Source organism: Trichomycterus rosablanca, chromosome 6 (genome assembly GCF_030014385.1).
Source record: "Trichomycterus rosablanca isolate fTriRos1 chromosome 6, fTriRos1.hap1, whole genome shotgun sequence".
In the NCBI taxonomy this organism is placed as follows: domain Eukaryota; kingdom Metazoa; phylum Chordata; class Actinopteri; order Siluriformes; family Trichomycteridae; genus Trichomycterus; species Trichomycterus rosablanca.
Genome location: NC_085993.1, coordinates 14914008 through 14940727, shown reverse-complemented (window position 1 = coordinate 14940727; position 26720 = coordinate 14914008). Strand labels below are relative to the sequence as shown.

General features: G+C 40.9%; 1 protein-coding gene across 4 annotated transcripts in view; it reads right to left on the bottom strand.

Moving 5' to 3' along the window:
* tox2 (TOX high mobility group box family member 2) overlaps window positions 1-26720 on the bottom strand; it is a 213897-nt gene that overhangs the window by 88261 nt on the left and 98916 nt on the right. For all 4 annotated transcript variants that reach the window (XM_062997478.1, XM_062997482.1, XM_062997479.1 and 1 more), the window contains one exon: window positions 20466-20525. In XM_062997478.1, coding sequence (XP_062853548.1) covers window positions 20466-20525 — 60 coding nt within the window. The remainder of the gene's footprint in view (window positions 1-20465; window positions 20526-26720) is intronic.

The window sequence follows — 26720 nt, the reverse complement described above, 5'->3', positions numbered from 1 at the left end:
TGTCCAGGATTCCTTGCGCCCAGTGTTTTATGGTGGCACCCAACCCACTCCAACCCTGACCAAGGTAAAGTGGTTTGAAAAACACTTTATAACACTAAATGTATATATGGGTTAGGAAGTAAGTGTAACGTCCTTTTCCTTTGATAATCACCTCCAGGCAGAATGTGGAATTAATTAGTAAAATTTACTGGGTGGTTTGAGTTTTTTTTTTATTTTATTTTTTTTATTTCTGCCTTTGTTTTTTAGGTGCTATTTAAAATACAGTTTGGGGGGTTTGGTTAGAGTAAGTAAAAAAATATGCATAAATGGTAAAACATGCAAAATTTCTAAAATACAATCACTGGAGCTTATAATCAAAATCAGGACCTCAATACCCATGTTTTTGTGTGGCATCCAAACTATCATCTGTGCTATTGTGTGCCAGCATGCACCAAATCTCACAACCCCCCATTACAGAAGTGTCTATGCCAATAACAGAATATGTCACTAAATAAATCTCAGACAGTGTATTAAGTGTACAGTCATGAATACTTCTTCACAGTATTCAGCTCAGCCTTGGTAAGCAGTGAAAGTGTAAATCATTTTCATTTAATTTATGTATAGAACGCAGTAGTCAGAGGCCGATGTTCAGCGCTACTAAATCTTCCTAATTAAAACCTGGGTAGCACTGACACTTTTGTGAGTTATTGTGAAGCTTAGTGCCAGTGTATGTAAAACAACACTGTACATATTGAAGGGATTTTAAACAGCTTGCATATGGAAATGCCAGGCACAGGAGAGCATTTACCGATCGTGCGGTGCTTTATGTGTAGAGTGAAAACCACAGAAGCCTTGCTTTGCTAAGGGTTTGTGTGTAAAAATGACAGGGACAATTATGAAAAACACAAAAAACAGTACGTGTTAATTTACTACCCAATTCTAAGCAGAGCACATCCCTAAAATAACCAAAATAGTGCATATTTTCTCTTTAGCAGGAACAGATTTGGCCATTTTGGTTGTTTTTTGTCTAATAAGTGGTGACTGTGTAAAAGGATTCGTTTAGCAACAGCAGAGTAATTAATCACAAACATTTTCACCACTGTCTCTAACAGTGTAATGCATAATACCAGTTATAATAAAACCTTGATCTGCTAAAATACACTAAATTGCCAAAGGTATTCACTCACCCATCCAAATCATTGAATTCAGGTGTTCCAATCACTTCCATTGCCACAGGTGTATAAAACCAAGCACCTAGGCATGCAGACTGCTTCTACAAACATTTGTGAAAGAATGGGTTGCTCTCACAACAGCAACTCAGCCACCAAGTGGTAGACCACGTAAAGTGACAGAGCAGGGTCAGCGGATGCTGAGGTGCATAGTGCGCAGAGATAGTCAACTCTATGCAGAGTCAATCGCTACAGAGCTCCAAACTTCATGTGGCCTTCAGATTAGCTCAAGAACAGTGCGTAGAGAGCTTCATGGAATGGGTTTCCATGGCCGAGCAGCTGCATCCAAGCCTTACATCACCAAGCGCAATGCAAAGCGGCAGATGCAGTGGTGTAAAGCACGCCACCACTGGACTCTAGAGGGGGGATTATGGTGTGGGGTTGTTTTCAGGAGTTGGGCTCGGCCCCTTAGTTCCAGTGAAAGGAACTCTTAATGCTTCAGTTTCAATTTCATGCCAACTTTGTGGGAACAGTTTGGGGATGGCCCCTTTCTGTTCCAACATGACTGCGCACCAGTGCACAAAGCAAGGTCCATAAAGACATGGATGAGCGAGTTTGGTGTGGAAGAACTTGACTGGCCTCAACCCGATGAAACACCTTTGAGATGAATTAGAGAGGAGACTGCGAGCCAAAAACACACTCCTAAACCTTGTGGAAAGCCTTCCCAGAAGAGCTGAAGCTGTTATAGCTGCAAAGGGTGTGCCGACATCATATTAAACCCTATGGATTAAGAATGGGATGTCGCTCAAGTTCAGTGAAGGCAGACGAGCAAATACTTTTGGCAATATAGTGTATATTTTGGCCATAGATGGAGTGTGTTATAATTAGTCAGAAATCTAAAAGGTCATTATCACTGCAAACTTGACTGGAAGAGAAAAACTACTGAAACGTTCCAGAGAAAAGAGGACAGACAAACAACAATACGTTATTAATTCGGATTAATGAATAAGAAATATGGACGAATATAAACCCAGAGAGAGAGAGAGAAAGGAAGTAATAGAGATTGAGGGAGCAAAGAAGAGTGATGAGTGTTTAACAGATGTTGAGCTGAAATAAAAAGGGTGATTGAATTGCAGATTTAATGAGTTTATTCTCTAAATAGGTTTTAAGAAAAAACTCAACATCATCTGCCAGCGGTGCTGAGACTGAATAATGAATTGCTAAATTATCTTCCATAATAATCAACAAATCAGTCGAGGGAATCAACATGCCTTGTGTGCGCGCACACACACACACACACACATCTTGTAACTGTAAGCCTGCATTAACATGGTCATTATTGGCATTCATCAGAACAGGCACTGATGTGCACTGCTGGTGTGAGAAACCACATACCATCTATTAAACGCTACTAAAAATAGGAGCTACCAAAATAGTGCTGTTCTAATTCGTCAGGTATTTTGCACAGTACGGAGTTGAATTGGAGCACAGCCAATAATGCTCAAAAGCCACCGACTTTCAGATGAACTTGATATTAGAATTAGATACAGCATGTTGTTTAAGTCTGTAAAACTGTATCCAAATATAACAATACAGGTTTATACTCTAGCCTGTTGTGTCCTTTTAGCCACATTGTGATGCTGTGTTGAGCAAAAATACAGGTTTATTACTGGATTTGGCAGTTCTGGATAACTGGCTCATGGTCAGGACTTGTTTTTCCTTCTTACCCTTCATTATTGTGACTGACTGAGACTCTCTTTCTCTCTCGAATTGGCTGATAGATAATTACATGTAGATTCTTTCCTTCAATAGTTTAAATCAATGTAACCTTTTTATTGTTGACCAAGCTGATTACTGTGTATAGGTACATATGACCCATCAATGCATTGCACTCATTGAAATGATCACCGAATGTCTCTAAATGTCAATGTGAATGCAGCGTATGAGGAGTTTTTATTTTTTGCAACACATTGCCTTGCCATCAGCTGATATTAATTTAATCCTAGAATAAACAGTTTATCACTTTGTGAGGTCTATCAGTATGGTGAAGACTAGTATGGTGTCTCTTAAAGAAATCAAAGAAGTCTTAAAGAAGTCCAGGAAGAGGCAAATTGGGAATTTAATTAAAAAAAAAGCACAGATCTGATTAAGATACAATGGAAATACAATAGATAGCTAGATGGATGGATGGGTAGATAGATTGTTTATTTGAATTTGAACGTCATGTTTTACACAAGATTCATCAGTTCACACAAGGTTATATCGAACACAGTCATGGACAATTTTGTATCTCCAATTCACCTCACTTGCACGTCTTTGGACTGTGGGAGGAAACCGGAGCTCCTGGGGGAAACCCGGGGAGAACATGCAAACTCCACACAGAAAGGACCCGGACCGCCCCACCTGGGGATCAAACCCAGGACCTTCTTGCTGTGAGGCAACAGTGCTACCCACTGAGCCACCATGCCACCCATATAGATAGATGGATGGATGGATGGGTGGATGGATGGGTGGATGGGTGGATGGATGGGTGGATGGGTGGTTGGGTGGATGGGTGGATGGTTGGGTGGATGGTTGGGTGGATGGGTGGATGGTTGGGTGGGTGGGTGGGTGGATGGGTGGATGGTTGGGTGGGTGGGTGGATGGTTGGGTGGGTGGATGGGTGGATGGTTGGGTGGGTGGATGGGTGGGTGGATGGTTGGGTGGGTGGATGGGTGGATGGTTGGGTGGGTGGGTGGGTGGATGGTTGGGTGGGTGGGTGGGTGGATGGGTGGATGGTTGGGTGGATGGTTGGGTGGGTGGGTGGGTGGATGGGTGGATGGTTGGGTGGATGGTTGGGTGAATGGGTGGATTGTTGGGTGGATGGTTGGGTGGGTGGATGGTTGGGTGGGTGGGTGGGTGGTTGGGTGGATGGTTGGGTGGGTGGGTGGGTGGGTGGATGGATGGATTGGATGGGTGGATGGGTGGATGGGTGGGTGGGTGGATGGGTGGTTGGGTGGATGGGTGGATGGGTGGATGGTTGGGTGGGTGGATGGTTGGGTGGGTGGATGGGTGGATGGATGGTTGGGTGGGTGGGTGGGTGGGTGGATGGATGGTTGGGTGGGTGGATGGTTGGGTGGATGGTTGGGTGGATGGTTGGGTGGGTGGATGGGTGGATGGTTGGGTGGGTGGATGGTTGGGTGGGTGGATGGGTGGATGGTTGGGTGGGTGGATGGGTGGATGGTTGGGTGGGTGGATGGGTGGATGGTTGGGTGGGTGGGTGGGTGGATGGATGGATTGGATGGATGGATGGATGGATGGATGGATGGATGGATGGATGGATGGATGGATGGATGGATGGATAGATAGATAGATAGATAGATAGATAGATAGATAGATAGATAGATAGATAGATAGATAGATAGATAGATAGATAGATAGATAGATAGATAGAATGTGCATATATACAATATACAATGTGCAAAATGAAGTGCAATTGTTAAAGGCACTGACATGTAAAAAAGTAGGAGAAAAATGAAAAATACAGCCACATAGCCTAGGTCAGTCTTTGCTGTTACAAAAGGTGTCTCATTTGTAACTAAAGGTGTTATTGAGCCAACATGGAAGAAAAGCTGGGTAACACCATTCATACTATAAAATATAGTGGTATATGGTGGTATAACAAAAGATTGTTTCAAATTATCCTTCGGACCACCCAAGGAGGATGGGTCCCTGTTGAGTCTGGTTCCTTTCAAGGTTTCTTTCTTTGTAATTTTATGGAAGTTTTATCGTGCTTAATGTGTTCTTTTTAGTTTCCGGCCATGGATTCTGTAAAGTTGCTTGTAAAAAGCGCTATACAAATAAATTTGACTTGACTTGACTGTAACGGTGACTGGGAAGCTGGCTAGGACTGATGGGAAAATAAATAAATAAATAAATGGTGCAGAATGAGTTTGGATATAAACCTGCTTTCCTTTGCAAAAAAAGCTTCAAATGGTAAGAAAGGATTAGTAGGACAATGACTCAACGTATAGTCAAAGCAATGGCATGATTAAAAAAGGGTGAGTACTTAAGTGGTTCGGTAGAGCACTATCAAACTAACAAACGCCCAATTAACCACCCAGAGATTTTTAAAAAGAATGGGCTATAATAGCTTTCAAAAGTGATTTAACACTAAAAGTACTAAAAAGCAGCATTTTTTTTGTAACCTCCAGACCCCCACAACCCTTCCACCCATAATGCTACAAGTGGAACTTCCCCAAGGTTCATATAAGTAAGTGAATGTGTAAGTGAGGTACTAGAGGTGGCACCGAACTAAATATAACCCTGACCAGAGTGGTGGGTGAAAATGAAATAAAAAAAATGAATAAATAAATAATTTAATAAGGATATTCAATATTGGATTGCGGCGATTATGTAAAAATAGGTTGGAAGATGAAAACAACTTCAAAGCAGTGTACTAATTATTTTTTATTTTATTTTTAATTTACCTGATACTAATTTAGAAGGCAGATGAAAATGTTATTCACTGACAAATAAAATGCTGTTTGAAAACTCGTCTTCATGTATATTAAATGACTATCAAGCTCATGTGATTTGAATTAGGATACAAAAAATCATCATCCGTGATTATTTCATAAAGCAATTAATTAATCATCAGTTAAAATGTTCTAACGGAGGCATGACTTCACTCACTTTCACAATAGATATACAATAAAAACAGCACTGATGCATTCTGAATCTGCTATTGTTATTAACAATGGCATTGCATTGTGGGAAGTGCACACATTGTAGTCTGCACAATGCTGATTGTGTGTACGACTGCACAACTGCTATTCTGTTTAGATCAACATTTATTATGGACGTTCAGTTTTACCTATTTATACAATCTTCATGTGTGTGTGTGTGTGTGTGTGTGTGTGTGTGTGTGTGTGTGTGTGTGTGTGTGTGTGTGTAAAAAAAGACTTAATTATTAAACATGAGGAGGGTGGTTTGCATGTTTTACTGCCCCAGGTGTGAGTGACTAATTGAATGTGTAAGTCTGTTATGCCTGAGATCGTATTCTTATATCTTATATTGAAACAAGTGTTTTAGTGTTTCCAGGTGGAGCTGGGCCCATCATGACCCTGACCAGGATGATGTCATTAGTAAAAAAAATATATAAGTACGTAAAGTAAGTAAAATTGTAAGCATCATTGTGTGGGTGTATGTGTATGTGTGTAAAATAATTGTCTTCCTTTTAAATTTCTGTCTCCTAACACAACCACAACCACACACACACACAAGCCAATAAACAGGAAGCAAAGTATTTGTCTGTCTGCCACACACACTAATTTAATGCCCAATTCTGTTTATCAGCCCTCCCCAGCTGTGTGTGTGTGTGTGTGTGTGTGTGTCACTGTCGTCAGTGTGAACAGACACATTGTCAATTGAGTCTCTATCAGCCCACTGGCTTCACACTTACTAAAAGCTATTTCAGTGTGTCTAGCTGTAGGGTCATCACTGCAGAATACACCTGACACCTGAGAGCTGTGACATCACTACATGCATTCATTCATTTTTAATAAGCACTTTGTTCTGCATCACCCAATAACACAGGAGTGCACCTCCGACAGCTTGTAAATCCATCTCAGGGCATCACACTCTCACAGACTTACTTACTTATTTACTTATTTACCTACGTACTTACATACATAACAACCCATCTCATCACATCACACTTTCACATACTTACTTAATTCTTACTTACCTACTTACTTATTTACTTACTTTCTTACGTACTTACATACATAACAACCCATCTCATCACATCACACTCACATACTTACTTAATTCTTACTTACCTACTTACTTATTTACTTACTTTCTTACGTACTTACTTACATACATAACACCCCATCTCAGGGCATCACACAAGTAAATAAATTACTTGCTTATTTATTTACTTACTTATTTACTTACTTTCTTACTCACTTACTTACATAACAACCCATCTTATCACATCACACTTTCACATTTTATACCTACCTACTTACTTACTTTCTTACTTACTTTCTTACTCACTTTCTTTCTTACGTACTTATGTCCTTATTTACTTACATAACAACCCATCTTATCACATCACACTTTCACATTTTATACCTACCTACTTACTTACTTTCTTACTCACTTTCTTTCTTACGTACTTATGTACTTATTTACATACATAACAACCCATCTCATCGCATCACACTCTCACATACTTATTTCTTACCTACCTACTTTCTTACTTATTTACTTACTTTTTTACGTACTTACCTACATACATAATAACCCATCTCATCACATCACACTATCACATACTTACTTAATAATTACCTACCTACTTACTTACTTATTTACTTTCTTATTCACTTTCTTACTTACGTACTTACTTACATACATAACAATCCAGCCCATCACATCACACTCTCACATACTTACTTAATACTTACCTACCTACTTACTTACTTATTTACTTTCTTATTCACTTTCTTACTTACGTACTTACTTACATACATAACAATCCAGCCCATCACATCACACTCTCACATACTTACTTAATACTTACCTACCTACTTACTTACTTATTTACTTTCTTACTCACTTTCTTACTTACTTACGTACTTACTTACATTCATAACAATCCAGCCCATCGCATCACACTTTCATATACTTACTTACATAATAACTTTATATACTTTCTTTTACTTACTGACTGACTGACTCACTTGCTTGACATGACAATCCATGTCGGGACATCACAATCTGACATTATCACTTCTTACTTTCTTACCTACTTGCTTACTTATTTACTGACTTTTATATTTACTTACTTACTTTTACTTACCTACTTCTTTCTTTTTTCCTTTCCTGCTACTTGTTTAATAACTGACTTTACTTACTTACTGACTTACTACTGACTTTCTCAATAACTTTTACTTACTAACTTACTGACTTTTTACCTACTTACTTACTTCTTTCCTTCTCACCTACCTACTTACTTATGTACTTACTTTAACTCACTCGCTCAGCCACCCACTCACTCACTCACTCCTAGAGGTAATTTTAAGTAGACCATTTTTGAAATAATGGAGAAAACCACAGTATGCTGAGGAAATCCACATGGAAACAGACAAAAATGGGTGAAGCATGTTTCTTAGTAACACAAAAGTACAACTGTGCATTCAACAAATACACAAGTATGTAAATGTAGTATGTAGACATGTCGCTAGGTCATTCTTGTAGTTTTGGAGCATAAAATATTACACATTATACATTAAATGTTATACATTATATTTCACATACTGGTTAGTGTTGTTGAGGTTCCAGAATCTACACCCTGAAATGTGTGCTAATACATGGTCAAGGGCCCAAGAGAGGCAACATATCAGTGGTGGGAATTGAACCAGCAACCATCAGATTACTAGTTTGAGCTAACACTGCAACACAATATGTAGGAATATGTAAAGAAAACCCATGCAGGCTGTTGGAGAACATGCTTCCATCCTATCACCTGGTGACTGGGAACTAGTTCCAAACCCAGGTTTGGAGGAACTGTGTAAAACTCACAAGATCTAGATGTGTGAATATGTATTACATTTCCCCTGATAGAACAGCAGTGTTGAAGAAAACAGCCACCAGTGTGGCTTTTAATTCTCTGAACACACAGCGGGTGCAGAAATGTTTGTTTGGTGGCTTTTTAAACATGAAGAACACATCAGGGATTGATTGAGTGTGATGTATACATACAGCGAAGCTGCACTCGAGTGTGTGGCCCGATACGAGCCCATTTAGCTCAGCCGTCACGTTCCCTTCCACTCTTCCTTAATGGCATTAGGGAAGGGATCAGGGTAGATCTGGCAACCCTCGGTCCTTAGATAAACACACAGCTGCATTTGTTAGCAATCTGGTGTCAGAGAGGTATTCTAAACAGCCAAAGACTGATGGACCAAAATGTGGGGCAGTTCTAAAGAGAGAGAGAGGGGTAGAGACGGGTAGAGGCGAGAGTTTCTGCTGCGACATCAAATCCAGCGTGCCAACTTTCTTTCTCTGCTTTGTCTTCTGTCCCTCTGCTTGGTCAGCGATCGGCTATAGAAATATTTTGGCAGGCTCCCTCTTTGTTTTCATTTCACAAAAGATAGAGAGGGGTACAGTGGTGGGGTAAAGGCATACTCGCTAGCCAGCCTGTCTCTCTCTCCTTCTATCACTCGCTCTTTCTTTCTTTCAATCTAAACAGCGGGAGGAAGTTGTAAACCACGGTAATGCACTCGGCTGTAATTCAGACCAGCAGGGAAAAAACACACAGATGCACATATACACATAACACACACACGACACGCCGGACACCAGGCTCTTTAATCAGTGAAAACTAGCCAATAGTATGAGTATGAAATCCTCAATCACCGCCAATCGACGGACTTCCTGTCAGTCACAGTGGAGTAAAAATCTTTAATCAGAGTCTTGTAAAAATGAGCTGAGTCCTGTATGTCAACATGAACCTGTCACTTTAGCTTTGATCAAATTATACAGGTCTGTGATGCCTTGGGTGAGTGTCATAGCAAATATCAATCAATAAAAGTCAAGACTGTCTCATTTTAAAAGACTTACAAGACTTTGAAGACCAAAACCTGTAATATAGTTCATCAGAAGTGCTTCTGAGAACTGGTGCATGTGCGGCATGTTTAAACATCATTGGCTATAAGATAATTATTCCTTCTGTGTACTGGGAGCAGGTATGCTAATGCTATTGATAAATGCTTCTGCTGATTTCCTACACAAATAGAGATGTAAGGGCAAAGATCCAGACTTTTCAGTGCAGACGCTAGAAAAGCTTTAGAATGTGTAGGAACCCATGTGGAAGGTCTGATGTGATTTTTGCCACGATGAATAAGACTTAACTAGACATTTACCTATAATTTAGCCTTTTAGATTTACATTTTACATTTACATTTTCAGCATTTAGCAGATGCTTTTATGCAGAGCGAGTTACAGAAGTGCTTCCACAGTAAACATTACCTTGCTCTATTTAAGTAGACAACAGTCCAAGAACACAAATCTGCTGAAACCCTGTTAGAACCAAAGGGTTTTTTTTTTATGCAAGAAATAAATAAAAGCATTAGCAAGTACATGTCAGCTTAAGTGCTTAGTAAAGAGGTGATGGAGGTTTTTAATTGTCTTTTGAAGACAGCACTAGACTCAGATGTCCGAACAGACAAGGGAAGCTCATTCCACAGCTTGGGTGCAAGTACAGAGAAGAGCCTTGATGTGTGTCTTCCCCGAGACACTAAATATTTACATTTAGTTTTATCTTACTGCTTTTTACTACAAGGCTGACGGGGTGGCACGGTGGCTAAGTGGGTAGCACTGTCGCCTCACAGCAAGAAGGTCCTGGGTTCGATCCCCACGCGGGGCGGTCCGGGTCCTTTCTGTGTGGAGTTTGCATGTTCTCCCCGTGTCCGCATGGGGTTCCTCCCACAGTGCAAAAACATGCAGTCAGCAAGGTTAATTGGAGACACTGAATTGCCATATAGGTGAATGGGTGTATGTGTGTCTGCCCTGCGATGGACCGGCCCCCCATCCAAGGTGTTACTGTGTGCCTTGTGCCCATTGAAAAACTGGGATAGGCCCCAGCAACCGACCCTACTTAGATAAGCGGTTAAGAAAGTGAGGGAGTGAATTGAATTATTTCTTAATTACAGCAGTATCCAAAGTGCTTAATTCCAAGTACTGTATATTATTATAACTTTACAACAATCACTCATTATGATCAAAAAACAACAACAAAATAAAACAAATCTGCAAGCAATTTCTAAATTTAGGGTCAATATAGCAGTCACCTTTATATATTCTTTTCATTTTACAAGCTAAAACACGTCATACTTTTAGATTTACATTTTCAGCATTTAGCAGACTCTCTTATCCAGAGTGATATACAGAAGTGCTTCCACAGTAAACACTTCTCTACTCTAGTTTAAGTAAACAACAGTCCAAGGATATACATCTGCTAAAACCCTGTTAGAACCATTTTTTATAAATAAGATGCTATAGAAGGTATATAGAAGTGTATGTTAGTTCTCAGCTTAAGTGCTTAGTAAAGAGGTGATGAAGGTCTTTAATCATCTCTTGAAAATGGTGAAAGACTCAGATGTTCAAACAGACAAGGGAAGTTTGTTCCACTACTAGGGTGCCAGTATAGAAAAGAGCCTTGATGCCTGTCGTTCTGGTGGAGGATTAAGATGAGCAAAACTAGTGGCTCAGAGGTTGCGTGGTACAGAGTGGGGTTTTATACGTTCTCGAAGGTAGCTTGGGGCTGGTCTGTTTGTGGCTTTGTAGGCAACTTTTAATAGTTAATAGCAAATGATTATTATTATTATGTTATATGAAAATAATAATAATAATATTAATAATAATAATAAGCAGCCTCAACAGGCACTGTTTTTACTCATATTTAGGGATATTAGTTTATTAAAGATTAGATGATTAAAGGTCTAAATAATTTATTGCTTGGTCTCAGATTTTTTTTATAGTTTAGCTACATTTAGTGATAAAGCACCCCAAATAATAAATGCTATTTAATTATAAAAACAAATGGTGTTAAAATAACAAAATAACAACAGCCATTTATCTGAGAAGGCTTTTGACAAGACCTTGTAAACTATATCTGTGGGAATTTGTGCCCATTCAGTTAAAACATGTGCAGGCCATTGGAGTTTCTTTAAACCAGACTCTTTATGTCTTTATAGATTGAATGCCTTTATTTGTCATATATACATGTACAGTACATGTATATATGACATATCCCAGCTTGGGTCAGAGCACAGAGTCAGCCATTGTACAGCGCCCCTGGAGCAAACAGGGATAAGGGCCTTGCTCAACCATTCAGTTGATAGCTCAAAGCCCTAACCATTAGGCTACTACTTTTTCTTTACAGACCTTGCTTTGTGCACAGGGGTGTAGTCATGCTGGAACAAGAGCAGACCTTCCCTAAACTGTTGCTGCCAAGTAATAAGTTTTAATTTCCTTGTTAGCAAATGTTGTGGCTGAAAAATTTAATCATTAAAGAGATGTACCAAAACTTTTGTCCATATAGTTTATATATAATGTGCTAGCCAGCTTTATTAACTGTAAGGTCAGGTAAACGTAACTGATGAGGTAATATTCTTCTTGTAATCTGTTGCTGTGTTGGGCAGATGTTTGGCTTGCCTTATGTAAAGAAAAGGAAAACATGGGCTTATGTAAGGAGTAATAGATATCATGTTATGATTAGCATTAGAAAAATGTAATAAAGGTATAAAAACATGATGATACACCTGTTTTAGATTTAGTTTTAAAGATCTGATACACTATAGAAACTTCTCTACTGGACAGGCTGCTAGCATTCGGCTTTTCTCTCTCTACAATTCTGAAACATGTAAGGAAATGCTAACATCTTATTGTGACAACCTGTAATTTAGCCAATTGAAGTTTATCTATCTATCTATCTATCTATCTATCTATCTATCTATCTATCTATCTATCTATCTATCCATCCATCCATCCATCCATCCATCCATCCATCCATCCATCCATCTATCCATCCGTCCATCCACCCACCCACCCTCCATCCATCATCCATCCATCCACCCTCCATCCATCCATCCGTCCATCCACCCACCCAACCACCCTCCATCCATCCATCCATCTATCCATCCAACCAACCAACCACCCAATCCATCCATCCATCCATCCAACCAGCCAACCACCCAATCCATCCATCTATCCATCCAGAATCCATCCATCCATCCATCCATCCATCCATCCATCCATCCAACCAACCACCCAATCCATCCATCCATCTATCCATCCAACCAACCACCCATTCCATCCATCCATCTATCCATCCAACCAACCACCCAATCAATCCATCTATCCATCCAACCAACCACCCAATCCATCCATCCATCTATCCATCCGTCCATCCACCCACCCTCCATCCATCCATCCACCCTCCATTCATCCACCCACCCTCCATCCATCCACCCACCCACCCTCCATTCATCTATCCATCCACCACCCACCCACCCACCCTCTATCCATCCACCACCCACCCACCCACCCTCTATCCATCCACCACCCACCCTCTATCCATCCACCACCCACCCACCCTCAATCCATCCATCCATCCATCCATCCACCCACCCACCCACCATCCATCCATCCATCCACCCTCCATCCATCCATCCAACCATCCACCCACCCTCTATCCATCCACCACCCACCCTCCATCCATCCATCCATCCATCCATCCACCCTCCATTCATCCATCCATCCAACCATCCATCCACCCACCCTCTATCCATCCACCACCCACCCACCCTCTATCCATCCACCACCCACCCACCCTCAATCCATCCATCCATCCATCCATCCAGCCACCCACCCACCATCCATCCATCCACCCTCCATCCATCCATCCATCCATCCATCCACCACCCACCCACCCTCCATCCATCCATCCATCCACCCTCCATCCATCCATCCATCCATCCACCCTCCATCCATCCATCCATCCATCTATCCATCCATCCACCCATCCACCCACCCACCCACCCATCCACCCACCCACCCACCCATCCTTCCATCCATCCATCCATCCATATGTATGTGTGTATGGCTACAGCACATTTTAAAAAGCTGGAACATGGGCATGTTTACCACTGTTGATCAGCTGAAGTGTCATATAAATAAAAAAATGGAAAAATAACAAGTACAACAGTTGATGTCCTTGTTCTAGGACATCAACTGTTGTACTTGTTATTTTTCCATTTTTATTAATATGACACTTCAGCTGATCAACAGTCTAGATGTTAGCATGCCTAGTTCCCACTACACGTTTCTGCCCTGATTTTTGCTTGCCGGCAGGTCACCAAATTTGTGGCCAGATGCACCAGCTCGGGGCTCAAAAACCAGCTCTCAATCGATGTGTGAACTGTTCAATGACTCGATCCGAACGGCTCGGCGAAAAATCTAGCATCATAAATACCAAAGTCCTGTAGTGTGAAAAGTGTTGTGATCAGGTTGTGACTGGCTGTGAGCTTGATGTCGAAAACCATTTTTTGGGCTTGTACTTTATGAATCTGATTTGTGTTTACACACTATATACTATATGTTTACACGCTATGTTTACTAGATACTATGGAACAATTCTAACAATATAATTACAAAAGAACAACAAAGTTCTTTGTGTTTCCATTTCTGTTTCTATTCGCTTTTGAAGCTAAGATTATATATTTATTTAGCTCATTTGCAACTTCTCTTTATTATCTCCATGCTTCTAAAACTCTCTCTCTCTTTTTCTCTCTGTCTGTCTGTCTCTTTCTCTCTCTCTCATTTAGCTTCAATCGATCGCTTCTTGGTGGGAGGTCAGCCCTCGGTAGACTCCAGACTCTTTTGTTCTTGCCCCACTGATCCTCCCTGACCTTGAACACACAGAGGGCTCGTTAGGGGCCAAGCAGTGACAATCTCTCCCCACCAATCAGACAAGGTCAAAGGTCAGTAAAGAACAGCCAGGGTCAATGTGAAGGCATTGTACCTGATGTGTGTCTGTATGAGTATGAATGTGTCTGCATGTGATAAAATGTAGAAGTCAAAGTGAGTTGTTAATCATAAATACATTTTTATGATCTTCAATAAACAGCACAATTAAATATTACCTTAATGGCCTTACTCAAAATCAGTTACATTAAAATATAATGGATATGTCCAAATCTAGACTATACTCTTATTAAACTACTTCATTATTATTTACAGTATGAATTACGTGTTATAATCAGTTATTATTTTTGTTGGTGGAGGGTAACACATACAATACAAGGACACTGTCATTAATGTGAAGCATCAAAAAACACCATATTGTGCAGGCATATCTACCTGCTAAACAGAATTGGGCAAGCCAATGAGTCCATGAGTTACAAGCCAGGTCCCCAAGGTACTTTGCTTCCTAAAGTGTTGAAAGCTTTTTGGCTAACAGCAGCAGCTTTGACCACTAGGAGCACCTTTAACTTCTGAACAACTGTTTCATTAGAAATTGAGCTAAAAAAAAACCCAATGAGAATTGACAAGCAAAGACACTTTGAAACTTTTAAGGTTGTTAGCATTATTTTTGGAAGTAACCCAAACCTTGTGATACAAACACATCTCCAATTTACCTCACTTGTGATACTGTACTGCCCAACTATTGCCCAACTATTCTCTGGGGGGAATCAAACAATGCAAAAATAACATAAAAAAAGTAAAACACACTAGCACACCAGAGCTAACATTTCGAGCTCGTCGGTTTGAAACCCAGCTCTGCCATCCAGCTGGGCTGGGCGGCTACATGAACAACGATTGGTTTGTTGTTCAAACAGGGTGGAAGCCTGAGCTGGGACCTCATAACTAATGCAATTACGACCTCTGCTGGCTGATTGATGGCGCCTGCACAGAGCTGAGGAATAATGTGTTGATCAGGGTGTGTCTCTCCGTTTACAAAGCTAATTCGCAAATGAACTCGCCTCGTGCAGGTGAAAAAATGAAGTCGGCTACTGCGCACATGTCGGAGGGGGGTTGTGTCAGTCTCGCTCTCCTCAATCAGAAGCAGGGATCAGCATCAGTAGAGAGGAAGCATAATGCAATTGGGTAATTGGATATGACTAGATTGGGAGGAACATTGGGGGGAAAAAGTATAAGTAGCGCATATATCTTGATGCAGATGTAAAATATGCTAACCCACTACTGCTGAGATTCGCCACACACATAATTAGATTTGTCTAATGATGGTTGGGCGGGTGGGGGGGGGGGGGGGGATTGTTTGGACAGCTTAGCTATTGGGAGGTGCACTTGTCAGTGTGCTCTCAGTGAAGCTCCCAAGGCCAGATAAAAATAAAGAGGGGTTGCTTTAGAAAAGTCATCCGGTTTAACAACTGTGCCCAAATTAGGAATGTGGACCTGCTGTGGTGACACCTAATACCCTAATACCCCTAATACATGAGCATCCAATCTGAAAGATTTTAAGCCCTTAAGTAATTAATTTCTTTTAGCTTTAATTCTTTGCTTTGATTTAATTATTTTGAATTGTGTATGCAGGGTACTGAAGTAAAGATTGAGCTACTTAAAATGGCATACCTAGCAGCAACCAAATTGCCTGGTATGAGGCTTAGTTGGCAGACGAAAAGTAAATAGAACTGAATTTATAGGGTCCTAAAATCTGTAGTGTGTGGTTGTGCAAGGTTCGTAATAAAAGTGTGTTGATGTTACGTTGTCATTGTTCATGCTTACTGTCAAGAGCATTAGTATTACAGAAAAAGAATGTGTGTGTGTGTGTGTGTGTGTGTATGTGTGTAAGGAACCCAAAAGCAAAAGGAAAATCAGTCTGAATTGTCTAAGCTTGGTCAAGTGGAGGAGAGAAGAAGACAGATGTCAAATATAAGAGACTCATTGTAAACAGCAAGGTAAAAAGAGAGAGACTGAAGATGACTTTTACCTCACTTCTCCTTTCTCGCTCCACCTTTATTTATTCTTAGTATCTCTGAGAATCTGTCCATCAGGTCATAAAGACAGACCGGCATGGAGACAGAATTATGTCTGACTCAGTTATCACCATGGTGTTCTCTTTCTTTTATGCCTTTTCCATTTCATGACCGTTTTCACAAGGCAGAGCAGTAAATCACTGGAGTTTTGATTGCTTGTTTATGTAAATTACTGTAATAAGTTTTTTTTTTTTAATAGAGCACATCTGGATTCAAATATTTTGCTTTTTTTCTTATAATTATCCACAGACATTCTGAGTAAGCACATCTGGTTGTTTCATACCAACCATAACTAACTTATACACAGTTCTCCAATTTAATGTACTCATACATAAAGAATAGGCGGCACGGTGGCTAAGTGGGTAGCACTGTCGCCTCACAGCAAGAAGGTCCTGGGTTCGATCCTCAGGTGGGGCGGTTCGGGTCCTTTCTGTGTGTTCTCCCCGTGTCCGAGTGGGTTTCCTCCGGGAGCTCCGGTTTCCTCCCACAGTCCAAAGACATGCAAGTGAGGTGAATTGGAGACACTAAATTGTCCATGACTGTGTTCAATATAACCTTGTGTGAACTGAGGAATCTTGTGTAATGAGTAACTACCGTTCCTGTCATGAATGTAACCAAAGTGTAAAGTGTTAAAATCCTAACAAACAAACAAACATACTTAAAGAATAAAGATTAAAGGCACCAGAACATGTTTTTGAGCGATGCCATGACAACTTTTAGTGCTATTTTTTGAGTCACAATGAACTAAATAAATATTTCTTACAGCAACTTCATAGCATTTAAACATATGTGATGAAAAACAGTTTTTTGTGGATAAACAACCCTCCATCATCCAGTCATAGTTCTTTGTAATGTAGATCCTGATTCTAACTCACTCACTTTCTTAACCATTTATCCAATTAGGGTTGCAGGGGGGGGGGGGCAATTCCTATAGGGCAATTCAGTGTCTCCAGTTAACCTGACTGAATGTCTTTGGACTGTGGGAGGAAACCGGAGCTCCCGGAGGAAACCCACGCAGACACGGGGAGAACATGCAAACCCTGCACAGAAAGGACCTTCAAACCCAGGACCTTCTTGCTGTGAGGCGACAGTGCTATCCACCGAGCCACCGTGTCGCCTTAGATCCTTATTCTGATTAATCTAACTATGCAGAATGTAAGGGCTAGAAGACTGCTGCTACTGCTAATGAAGAGAAACATCAGTGCTCATCTGACATTTACAAAATTCCAAATGATTCCTCGACTTCTTGGAATAATGTTCAGACAAGTGGACTAGTAAGACTAGTAAAAGCTAGTAAAAGTAAGGCTTTTCACCCCTAGAACAGGGATATTTAGGCTGATATGGTTCCTTATTGGAATTCTTTAACAGTCCTAAATCTTCAAAGTGGAATTTTAGTGCATTCTTTAGGAAAGTAAATCTTCCATTTTTTGAAGGATAAGGGTTTTCTAAAACTACAGTCTGAATTTTTTTCAGATGTAATGATGTTTTAATCTGGTGAAGGCCATGACACTTAAATTAGTCATGATGTTGATTACAACATTTAGCTTTTGTCAAATCCAAATTCCTCCTGATGTGGAAAATATGATGAAAGTCAAGCTAGAGCTGCCAAGTCCAAATGTTTTGCCTGGAGACTCCAACAATCTCCAGAAAAGAACAAGTATATTTTCATGAGATCAATAAACATTTTCAAGTATTTAAAAATATGAAACTACAGTATGTTTTGTACTTACAGTACTGTGCACAAGTCTTAGGCCACACTTAGATTTGTAGCTGTATCAATTGTATTTTGACCATATATAATTATTGCTTTGTCTCTTTATTAGAATACAACCAGAAAATACATGAACTTTGTATTGTGTTAAAATCTGCTTCTATAGGCTAAAGTAGCAAGTATTTAGTGTGACCTCCCCTTATACTTGAGCAATAGCAGGAACCTGGCTCTGCTAAACCTAAATGGAATGATTTATTTATTAGGATTTTAACATCATGTTTTACACATTCATCACAGGAAGGGTAGTTACTCATCACTCATCAGTTACTCAAGGTTCATGGCACAGTCATGGACAATTTTGTGTCTCTAATTCACCTCACGTGCATGTCTTTGGACTGTGGGAGGAAACCGGAGCTCCCGGAGGAAACCCACGCAGACACGAGAACATGCAAACTCTCCACAGAAAGGACCCGGACCACCCTGCCTGGGGATCGAACCCAGGACCTTCTTGCTGTGAGGCGACAGTACTACCCACCGAGCCATCCTAATTTTATTAGTAAGCAAACAATAATGCTACATAGCATAAAGATTTTTTACTTTTTAAATCAGTTTATATTTGAGAATTCAGCATACTGATTTGATAATCTAGGGTTTGCCCCAGGATGGTGTGTTTCTCCAGCTTCCAGCTTTGTAAAAGCTTTTGTTCAGACCGGGTCCCAAAGGTTTTGTGATTATTTTCATGGCTGAACTTTTGGGGTATTTAGTGCCATTTATTCCTGTCAGTGAGCTTTCTGTATATTTAGTTTGCTTTTATATGTGGTGGTTTCTGTTATTTTGTCCAAGTCTTGTATCTTAAAAATACTCATTATATAAGAATATATAAAAGCAATAAAACATTCATGATGGAGTGATTACAGAGGATGAAAGGACTGAGGGTTTGTTCTTTCTTTTATTCCCTCCTGTTTGTTTAGTATGGAAGGAACACAATAGAATCAGCAAATCTTCCAACACAAACACAACCATATGGCTTATGATTTGTTTCTCACAGCTGTGTGTACTACAAGTGTGTGGAGGAGGGTCATTCTGCAGGCCATTTTCCACCACAAAGAACTGTTTCTGATTCTGTTCCCTTGTATAGTCCTCATTTACAAAAAGTACCAATAATAATACAGTATTGTTGGTTAAGACCATGTATGTAACTATACTGTTCATAGATTTGTTACAGCATTATGGAATATGATGCTACTGTGGCTTGTGTTTACTTTTTTTTAAACTTGCAGCAATTCAATAATATATATTACATACACTATATGGCCAAAGGTATATGGACAGCCCTCCTAATTCTTAGTTCAGCCAGGTGTTTCAGCCACACCCAGTTCTAACAGGTGTATCAAAACAATTACATTAACTACACTATATGCTTCCAACTTAGTAGCAACAATTTCAAAATGACCCTTTCACGATTTACAAAACAAGGTCCATAATGAATTTGATCAGTTTAGGGTGAAGACCTCCAGTGGCCTGCACAACAACCCAAACAAACATATTTAAGAAAAACTGTAACGTTGAAACCAGGCCTCCTCATCCAACATCAGTGCTTTACCTTGACTGATTGGGGACAAATTCACAAACACTCCCCAAAATCTTGTAGAAAGCCCTTCCAGAGGAGTGGAAGCAGAGGCTATTACAGTCATTTTAGAAGTATCTAGGGGTAGACTGACAGTTTTGGAATGGGATGTCCAACAAGCTCATGCTCAGGTGTCCTCATACGTCTGGCCACATATTGTATGTATTGCATGCTACACTTAAGTGTAAGTGTAAGCTGATGTTACATATTGTATATGGAAACAAATAAAGTATAAAATGTATTAGCTCTCTATACTGCATTCTATTATGTAATTTTGTCAATATCTCAACTGAAATTAAATATGATAAATTACAATTATTTTTGGAAAATTAATCTGCACAATTTTAAAAACTGTGACAGGTCCATCCTATTCATGACGTCATACTATACAAAATGATGCAATAAGTGAGGAATAGATAGAAACCGACTCTTACCTGACTTGGGGAAAGAAACTCTTGGTTGTTTTCATTCATGTACATGTTTTCACCATCAAACTGTGGAGAGAGAGAGAAAGAGTTAAAAAAATTGGCCTAAACATATATAAATATTAAAAAAAAAAAAAAAACAGAAATCAGGACATAAACACAGTTGTTCAGCTTTTCTATCATATAGATAGATATACTGTATATTATACAGATGGACAATTCAGAGAAGCCTATTTAACCTTTTGCAGTACCCAAAGGGTGAGCTTGAAAAAAATCAGAGTAGTGTGTAATGGGAAGATTCAAACCTAGGTCCCCATTTGCTATGTGGCAGCCACTCTACCAGCCTAAAGTGGTAAAATTATGGTTTGTATTACACAAACCCTGGAAGAAAATGTGAAAAAAAAGACAGAGAAAGAAGAGTGGGAGACTTATCCATGAGGTCCCATAGCTCTACAGTTGTAATTACAGTTCATTAGCTAAGGGGTAATTAGGCCAGTCAGGGGTGTAGATGTACAAAGTGTGTGTGCGTGTGTGTGTGTGTGTGTGTGTGTGTGTGTGTGTGTGTGTGTGTGTGGTGTGTGTGTGTAAGCGAACTACAGGAACAAGTGTCAGTGAGTTGACAGCAGGGGATGTCAGGAAGTGTTTATTATACCAGCAGATTTTAGTGTCATGTGCACACACACACACACACACACACACACACAGTACACATATTGCCACTTAGAGGGCAGAACAGCCTTTAGCACCATCAACCGCTCATGTTGCTACCTCTGACACAGTCTGTCAACCTAAAGACTCTGTACCTGTGTGTGTGTGTGTGTGTGTGTGTGTTCATGACACAACAGTGATTACAACTCTCACTTTGGCCAGAACAGCATGACATGTCTCAGCACGATTTGTGTGTGTGTGACCATGTATTTATGGCTTTGTGGGGACCGTGGCTGTGTAAAGGCATTTCCAGTGATATGAATTGTTCAACTCATAAGATGTTGAACAATTGTTCATTGTTGAACAATTTACATTTACATTTATGGCATACAGTTTGAGCAATTGAGGGTTAATGGCTTTGCTCAGGGGTCCAACAGTAGCAATGTGGTGGTGGTGCGGCTTGAACCGCCAACCTTCTGATTACTAGTCCAGTACTTTAACTGTTGAGCTTCCACTCCCAGCTTTTTTGGTTAAGGCCCTTGCTTGAGGGCCCAGCGGGACTCAGACTCACAACCCTCCAATTGATAGACCAAAGATCTACCCACTAAGCTACCACTGTCAAATTCACCTACTTTTTACACATTACAGTAGCCGGTGGAAGAAAACCAGAATACCCAGAGGAAACCTTTTAGACATGAAGAGAACATGGAACAACAACTCCTTAGAGATATTGATCAGAGACGAGAAGCTATATGCTATATTGGACCTACACTGATCAGTCATAACATTAAAACCACCTCCTTGTTTACATAGAAGCACTTTGTAGTTCTACAATTACTGACAGTAGTCCATCTGTTTCTCTGCATGCTTTGTTAGCCCCCTTTCCTGCTGTTCTTTAATGGTCAGGACTCTCCCAGGACCACTACAGAGTAGGTATTATTTGGGTGGTGGGTCATTCTCAGCACTGCAGTGACACTGACATGGTGGTGGTGTGTTAGTGTGCGTTGTGCTGGTATTAATGTGGTTTTAATGTTATGGCTGATCAGTGTATATTGCTGTGACACTGGCTTAATATTGGATTGGCACATCTGTGAACTGTAAACCATTTACTATGTTAAGAGGTTGTTGGAGAAGTGAGAGGAAGTCAACACACACACACACACACACACACACAGACATAGCTATATACACAAACACAGACATGCAAAAAAAGTACACACATACAGTAATGTAGTTGGCTCCTAGTATTGATGATGTAATTTATAGATATTTTGAGAAAAAACCTGTCTCGTGTGTGTGTGTGTGTGTGTGTGTGTATGTTAGCTGCTTAGCTAGAAGTGCTTTGTTACTGCAGTACGTCTCTGACAGCACTAGCACTATTAGTCCTCAGTTACTGTGACAGTCGGGTTTCATAAGCCGAAGTGTGAAACACTCCACGCTGGCACTGTGACACTGCCATGAACTCCGCCAACAACATGGTCATCACTGCCACCTTCTTTCCACAAAGACCCCTCAAAATAGTAAATAATTCTGTGAGAGTGTATGCGCTCCTCATGTCTGGTCTGGTTTAAATATAGTGTTAGAAATGAGAGCAACTCCCTAGCTCTCTTCATCTCTCTCTCTCTTGTAAGTATTTGACACCTCACCATGCTGCTGCACTGTGCCTAATGACATGCCAGTCAAACAACTGATAGAGGCCCATTCAGTTCCTTGTGTCCCCTGTGTGTGTGCCACTTAAACTAGGTGTGAGTCACAATATGCAAGATTTCATTTTCATAATCTGCTTTATCTTACGCTGCGTCCGAAATCGCATTCTTCCATACTGAACAGTACACGAAAGCAGTATGCGAGAGCGGGTAGTGTGTCTGAATATGTAGTATTCATTAAACAGTACATGAAAACTACCCGGATGACCCACTGTATGGACCGCCTGCGGTCCGATAATCTATCCCATAATTCAACTGGGGCTGAAAGATGGAGAAAAACAGAGAGTTGGCTGTTTACAAGTGTAAATGTAATTAAAAATGTGTACAACCCTGAATAATTATTTAAAAAATATGATAAAATTTTAGCTAGTGGGGCTTTTAATGAATAGTGGTGTTTTAACTGTGGCGATGTGGCGTCACGCATCACATGACGTTGGTAATGTGACGAGGATGCATGCATACTGCACACTTGCATACTGAAAGAGCTTACCGCTTTACCAGCTGAGCAGTGTACAAACTGTTTAAATATGAGATTTCGGACACAGCCCAAGTCAGGGTTGCATCAGGTCCGGTTCCACTGGGAAACATTGAGCGCAGGGCAGGATTACCCTAGACCCTGGGTCATGACCCTTGTCTTATCCACTCATACCAGCACAACACACACTAACACACCACCACCATGTCATTGTCACTGCAGTGCTGAGAATGACCCACCACCCAAAGAATACCTACTCTGTGGTGGTTCTGTGGGGGTCCTGACCACTGAAGAACAGAATGAAGGGGGCAGAAAGCATGCCAAGTAACAGATGAACTACAGTCAGTAATTGTAGAACTACAAAGTACTTCTGTATGGTAAGTGGAGCTGATAAAATGGACAATGAGTGTAGAAACAAGGAGGTAGTTTTAATGTTATGGCTGATTGGTGTATATCACCCAGCCCTAACACACACACACACACACACACACACACAAATACATACACGCTGCTCTTCTGGGGAGAACGATCATTGTTTCTTTATGGACCAAAGACTGAACAAATGAGCCAGAACAGCTGAACTGCCTCCCTAATTAACATGCAAATGTATCCAAACGGAGACACCGGCAGACACCTTCACAAATTACGCTCTCGTGCAGAGTCAGTGCGAGTGTAAGCGCGAGCGTACGCCGTGCGTCCTCGTGCGAACGTGCGAGCAATCAAGGCAGCCACTGGAGAACCATTCACCATCGTCTGCTGGTCTTAATTAGTCCTCAGTGTTTGGATACGACACTCATGCGGTCTCATTCACAGCTCTGTTTCCCCAATTCTGCTCCTCCATCGTGTGAGGAGGACAAAACAAAGCCTCGAGTTAACCAGATTTATAAAGTGAGGAGAGATCTGGAGGACGGAGATCCCAAAATCTAATTTCAGGAACAAGCGATTACGTGAACATGCTGACACGAGAGCTTCCGTGGGGCATTGTTCAGATGCGACTGCTGAAATGTAAGAGACGCTGAATGCGGCAGAACTGTACTCAATCGTAAATCATCACGCCGTTACTGGAACCCTGTTTATTGCTGACGGAGAGGCTGCTTCTCATGCAAAGATCCCTGCGAAGGAAAATCTAAACAACAAATACTCCAAATTATGCAATGACAGATTTCAGCATCACCTCCTTGTTGGCAGCATTTCATTCATTCTTTAAATATTTTATTTGTAGGAAATAAATACTGACTGTATAGCCTATCTGGACCACCATAGGCCATTCGCTGACCTCCCTGATATCTATTATGAAGCATTCTATTTTTCTAGCCCACTACGGCTAAGAGACTAGTTTGAATCTTGGTAGTGCTATCGGCCGGCCTGATGTCTACACCAGCTTGGTTAGCTATGTCTGAGGGGAAGCAAGGCCAAAGCCCTGCGATGGATTGGCTCCCTGTCATCTATTATGTTAGTGTTCTATTATGTTATCCCACCACTGCTGAGACCTGGGTTTGAATTCTGGTGGCACTATCAACCGGCCTGATGTCTATACGGACATGATTGGCCATGTCTGAGGGAAGCAATGACCTGAAGTTCTGCAGTGGATTGGCGTCCTGTCATCTATCATGTTCGTGTTCTATTATGCTATCCCACCACTGCTGAGACCCGGGTTTAAATCTCTGTGGTGCTATCAGTCGACCTGGTGTCTACACCAACATGGTTAGCTATATCTGAGGGTGAGCAATGGCCAAAGCCCAGCAATGAACTGGCACCCTGTCATCTATTATGTTAGCGTTCTATTATGCTAGCCCACCACTGCTGAGATTTGGGTTTGAATCTCAGTGGTGCTATCAGCTGGCCTGGCGTTTACACCGACATTGTCAGCTATGTCTGATGAGGAGCAATGGATGAAGCACTGTGATGAACTGGCTTCCTGTCATCTATTATGTTAGTGTCCTATTATGCTGAGTGTTCTACTACTGCTGAGACTCATGTTCATATCTTGCTGGTGCTTTGAGTCGACCGGGCATCTACACAGACATGGTTAGCTATGTCTGAGGGGAGCAAGGCCAAAGCCCTGCAATGAATTGGCTCCCTGTTATCTATTATGTTAGTGTTCTGTTATTCTAGCTTACAACTGCTGAGACCTGGGTTTGAATCTCAGTGGTGCTATCAGCCAGCCTGGCATTTACACCAACCTGGTCAACTATGTCTGAGGGGGAGCAATGGCTGAAGCACTGTTATGAACTGGCTCCCTGTCATCTATTATGTTAGTGTCCTATTATGCTGAGTGTTCTACTACTGCTGAGACCCAGGTTTGAATCTCATTGGTGCTACTGGCTGGCCTGGCATCTACTCAGACATGATTGGCTATGTTTGATGGGTAGCAATGGCCGAAGCACTGCAGTGAATTGACTTTCGGTTCAGGGTCTTTCTGCCCACAGTTTTTCCTTGTGAAACCAGACCCACACAACCCTGACAATATGACAATAACAATTCAATGACAATAGCATGGTTATAAAATGGTAGTGTATGTTGTACTGGCATAAGCGTATTAGATGCACCAATGTTGGGATTTTCCAATATATCATTGTCAGTACTGGAATGGGAGTAGTGCTCCAGCTAGAAATATAAAGCCAACAGTGTCATGTGATCAAAAATTTCCACTGATGAAAGACTAGAGTAAGACGCATATTTAGCTACAATGAGGTATGTGTTCCTAATAAAGACACCAGTAAGATTAAACATTATAATTATTATTAAAGTTTGCTTTATGGCTCAAAATGTTAGTCTTATGATCTTCTTTTAACTAGTGATCAGAAGGTTGCTGGTTCAAGCCTTGCCACTGCAGAATTGGCACTGTTGGGTCCCTTAGTAATGTCCTTAGCCCTGAATCTATAACTGAATAAAATGAATAGAACAAGCAGTGGTAAAATACGCTAGCACACCAGAGATGGGATTTCGGATACATCGTATAGAATCTCAGCTCTGCCATCTGGCTGGGCTGGGCGGCTACATAAACAACGATTGGCTGTTGTTCACAGGGTGGGACAGGCCGGTCAGGGGTTCCTCATAACTGGTGCAATTATGAACTCTGCTGGCTGACTGATGGGAACAGCATTGGGGAACAATGCTGATCAGGGTGTGGCTGTCCGTGCACAAGGCTGATCTGCATATGAACTCGCCTCGTGCAGGTGAAAAGATGCAGTGGGTACTGCACACGTGTCAGTTGCGAAGCTCCTCAGTCAACAGAGGTGAAGCGTAACATAATCAGGGTAACTGGATACGACTCGATTAGGGGAGAAAATTGGGGGAAAATTGGTAGAAAAAGAGAAAAAGTTTTTGGCCTGATTATTAATAACGGAAAATCAAACCATTCCAAAAAAAGCCTTCAATCCAAGGACTAAAGTCATTCATTAGGTAATGAACGAGTACTTTTCTTTAAAACGA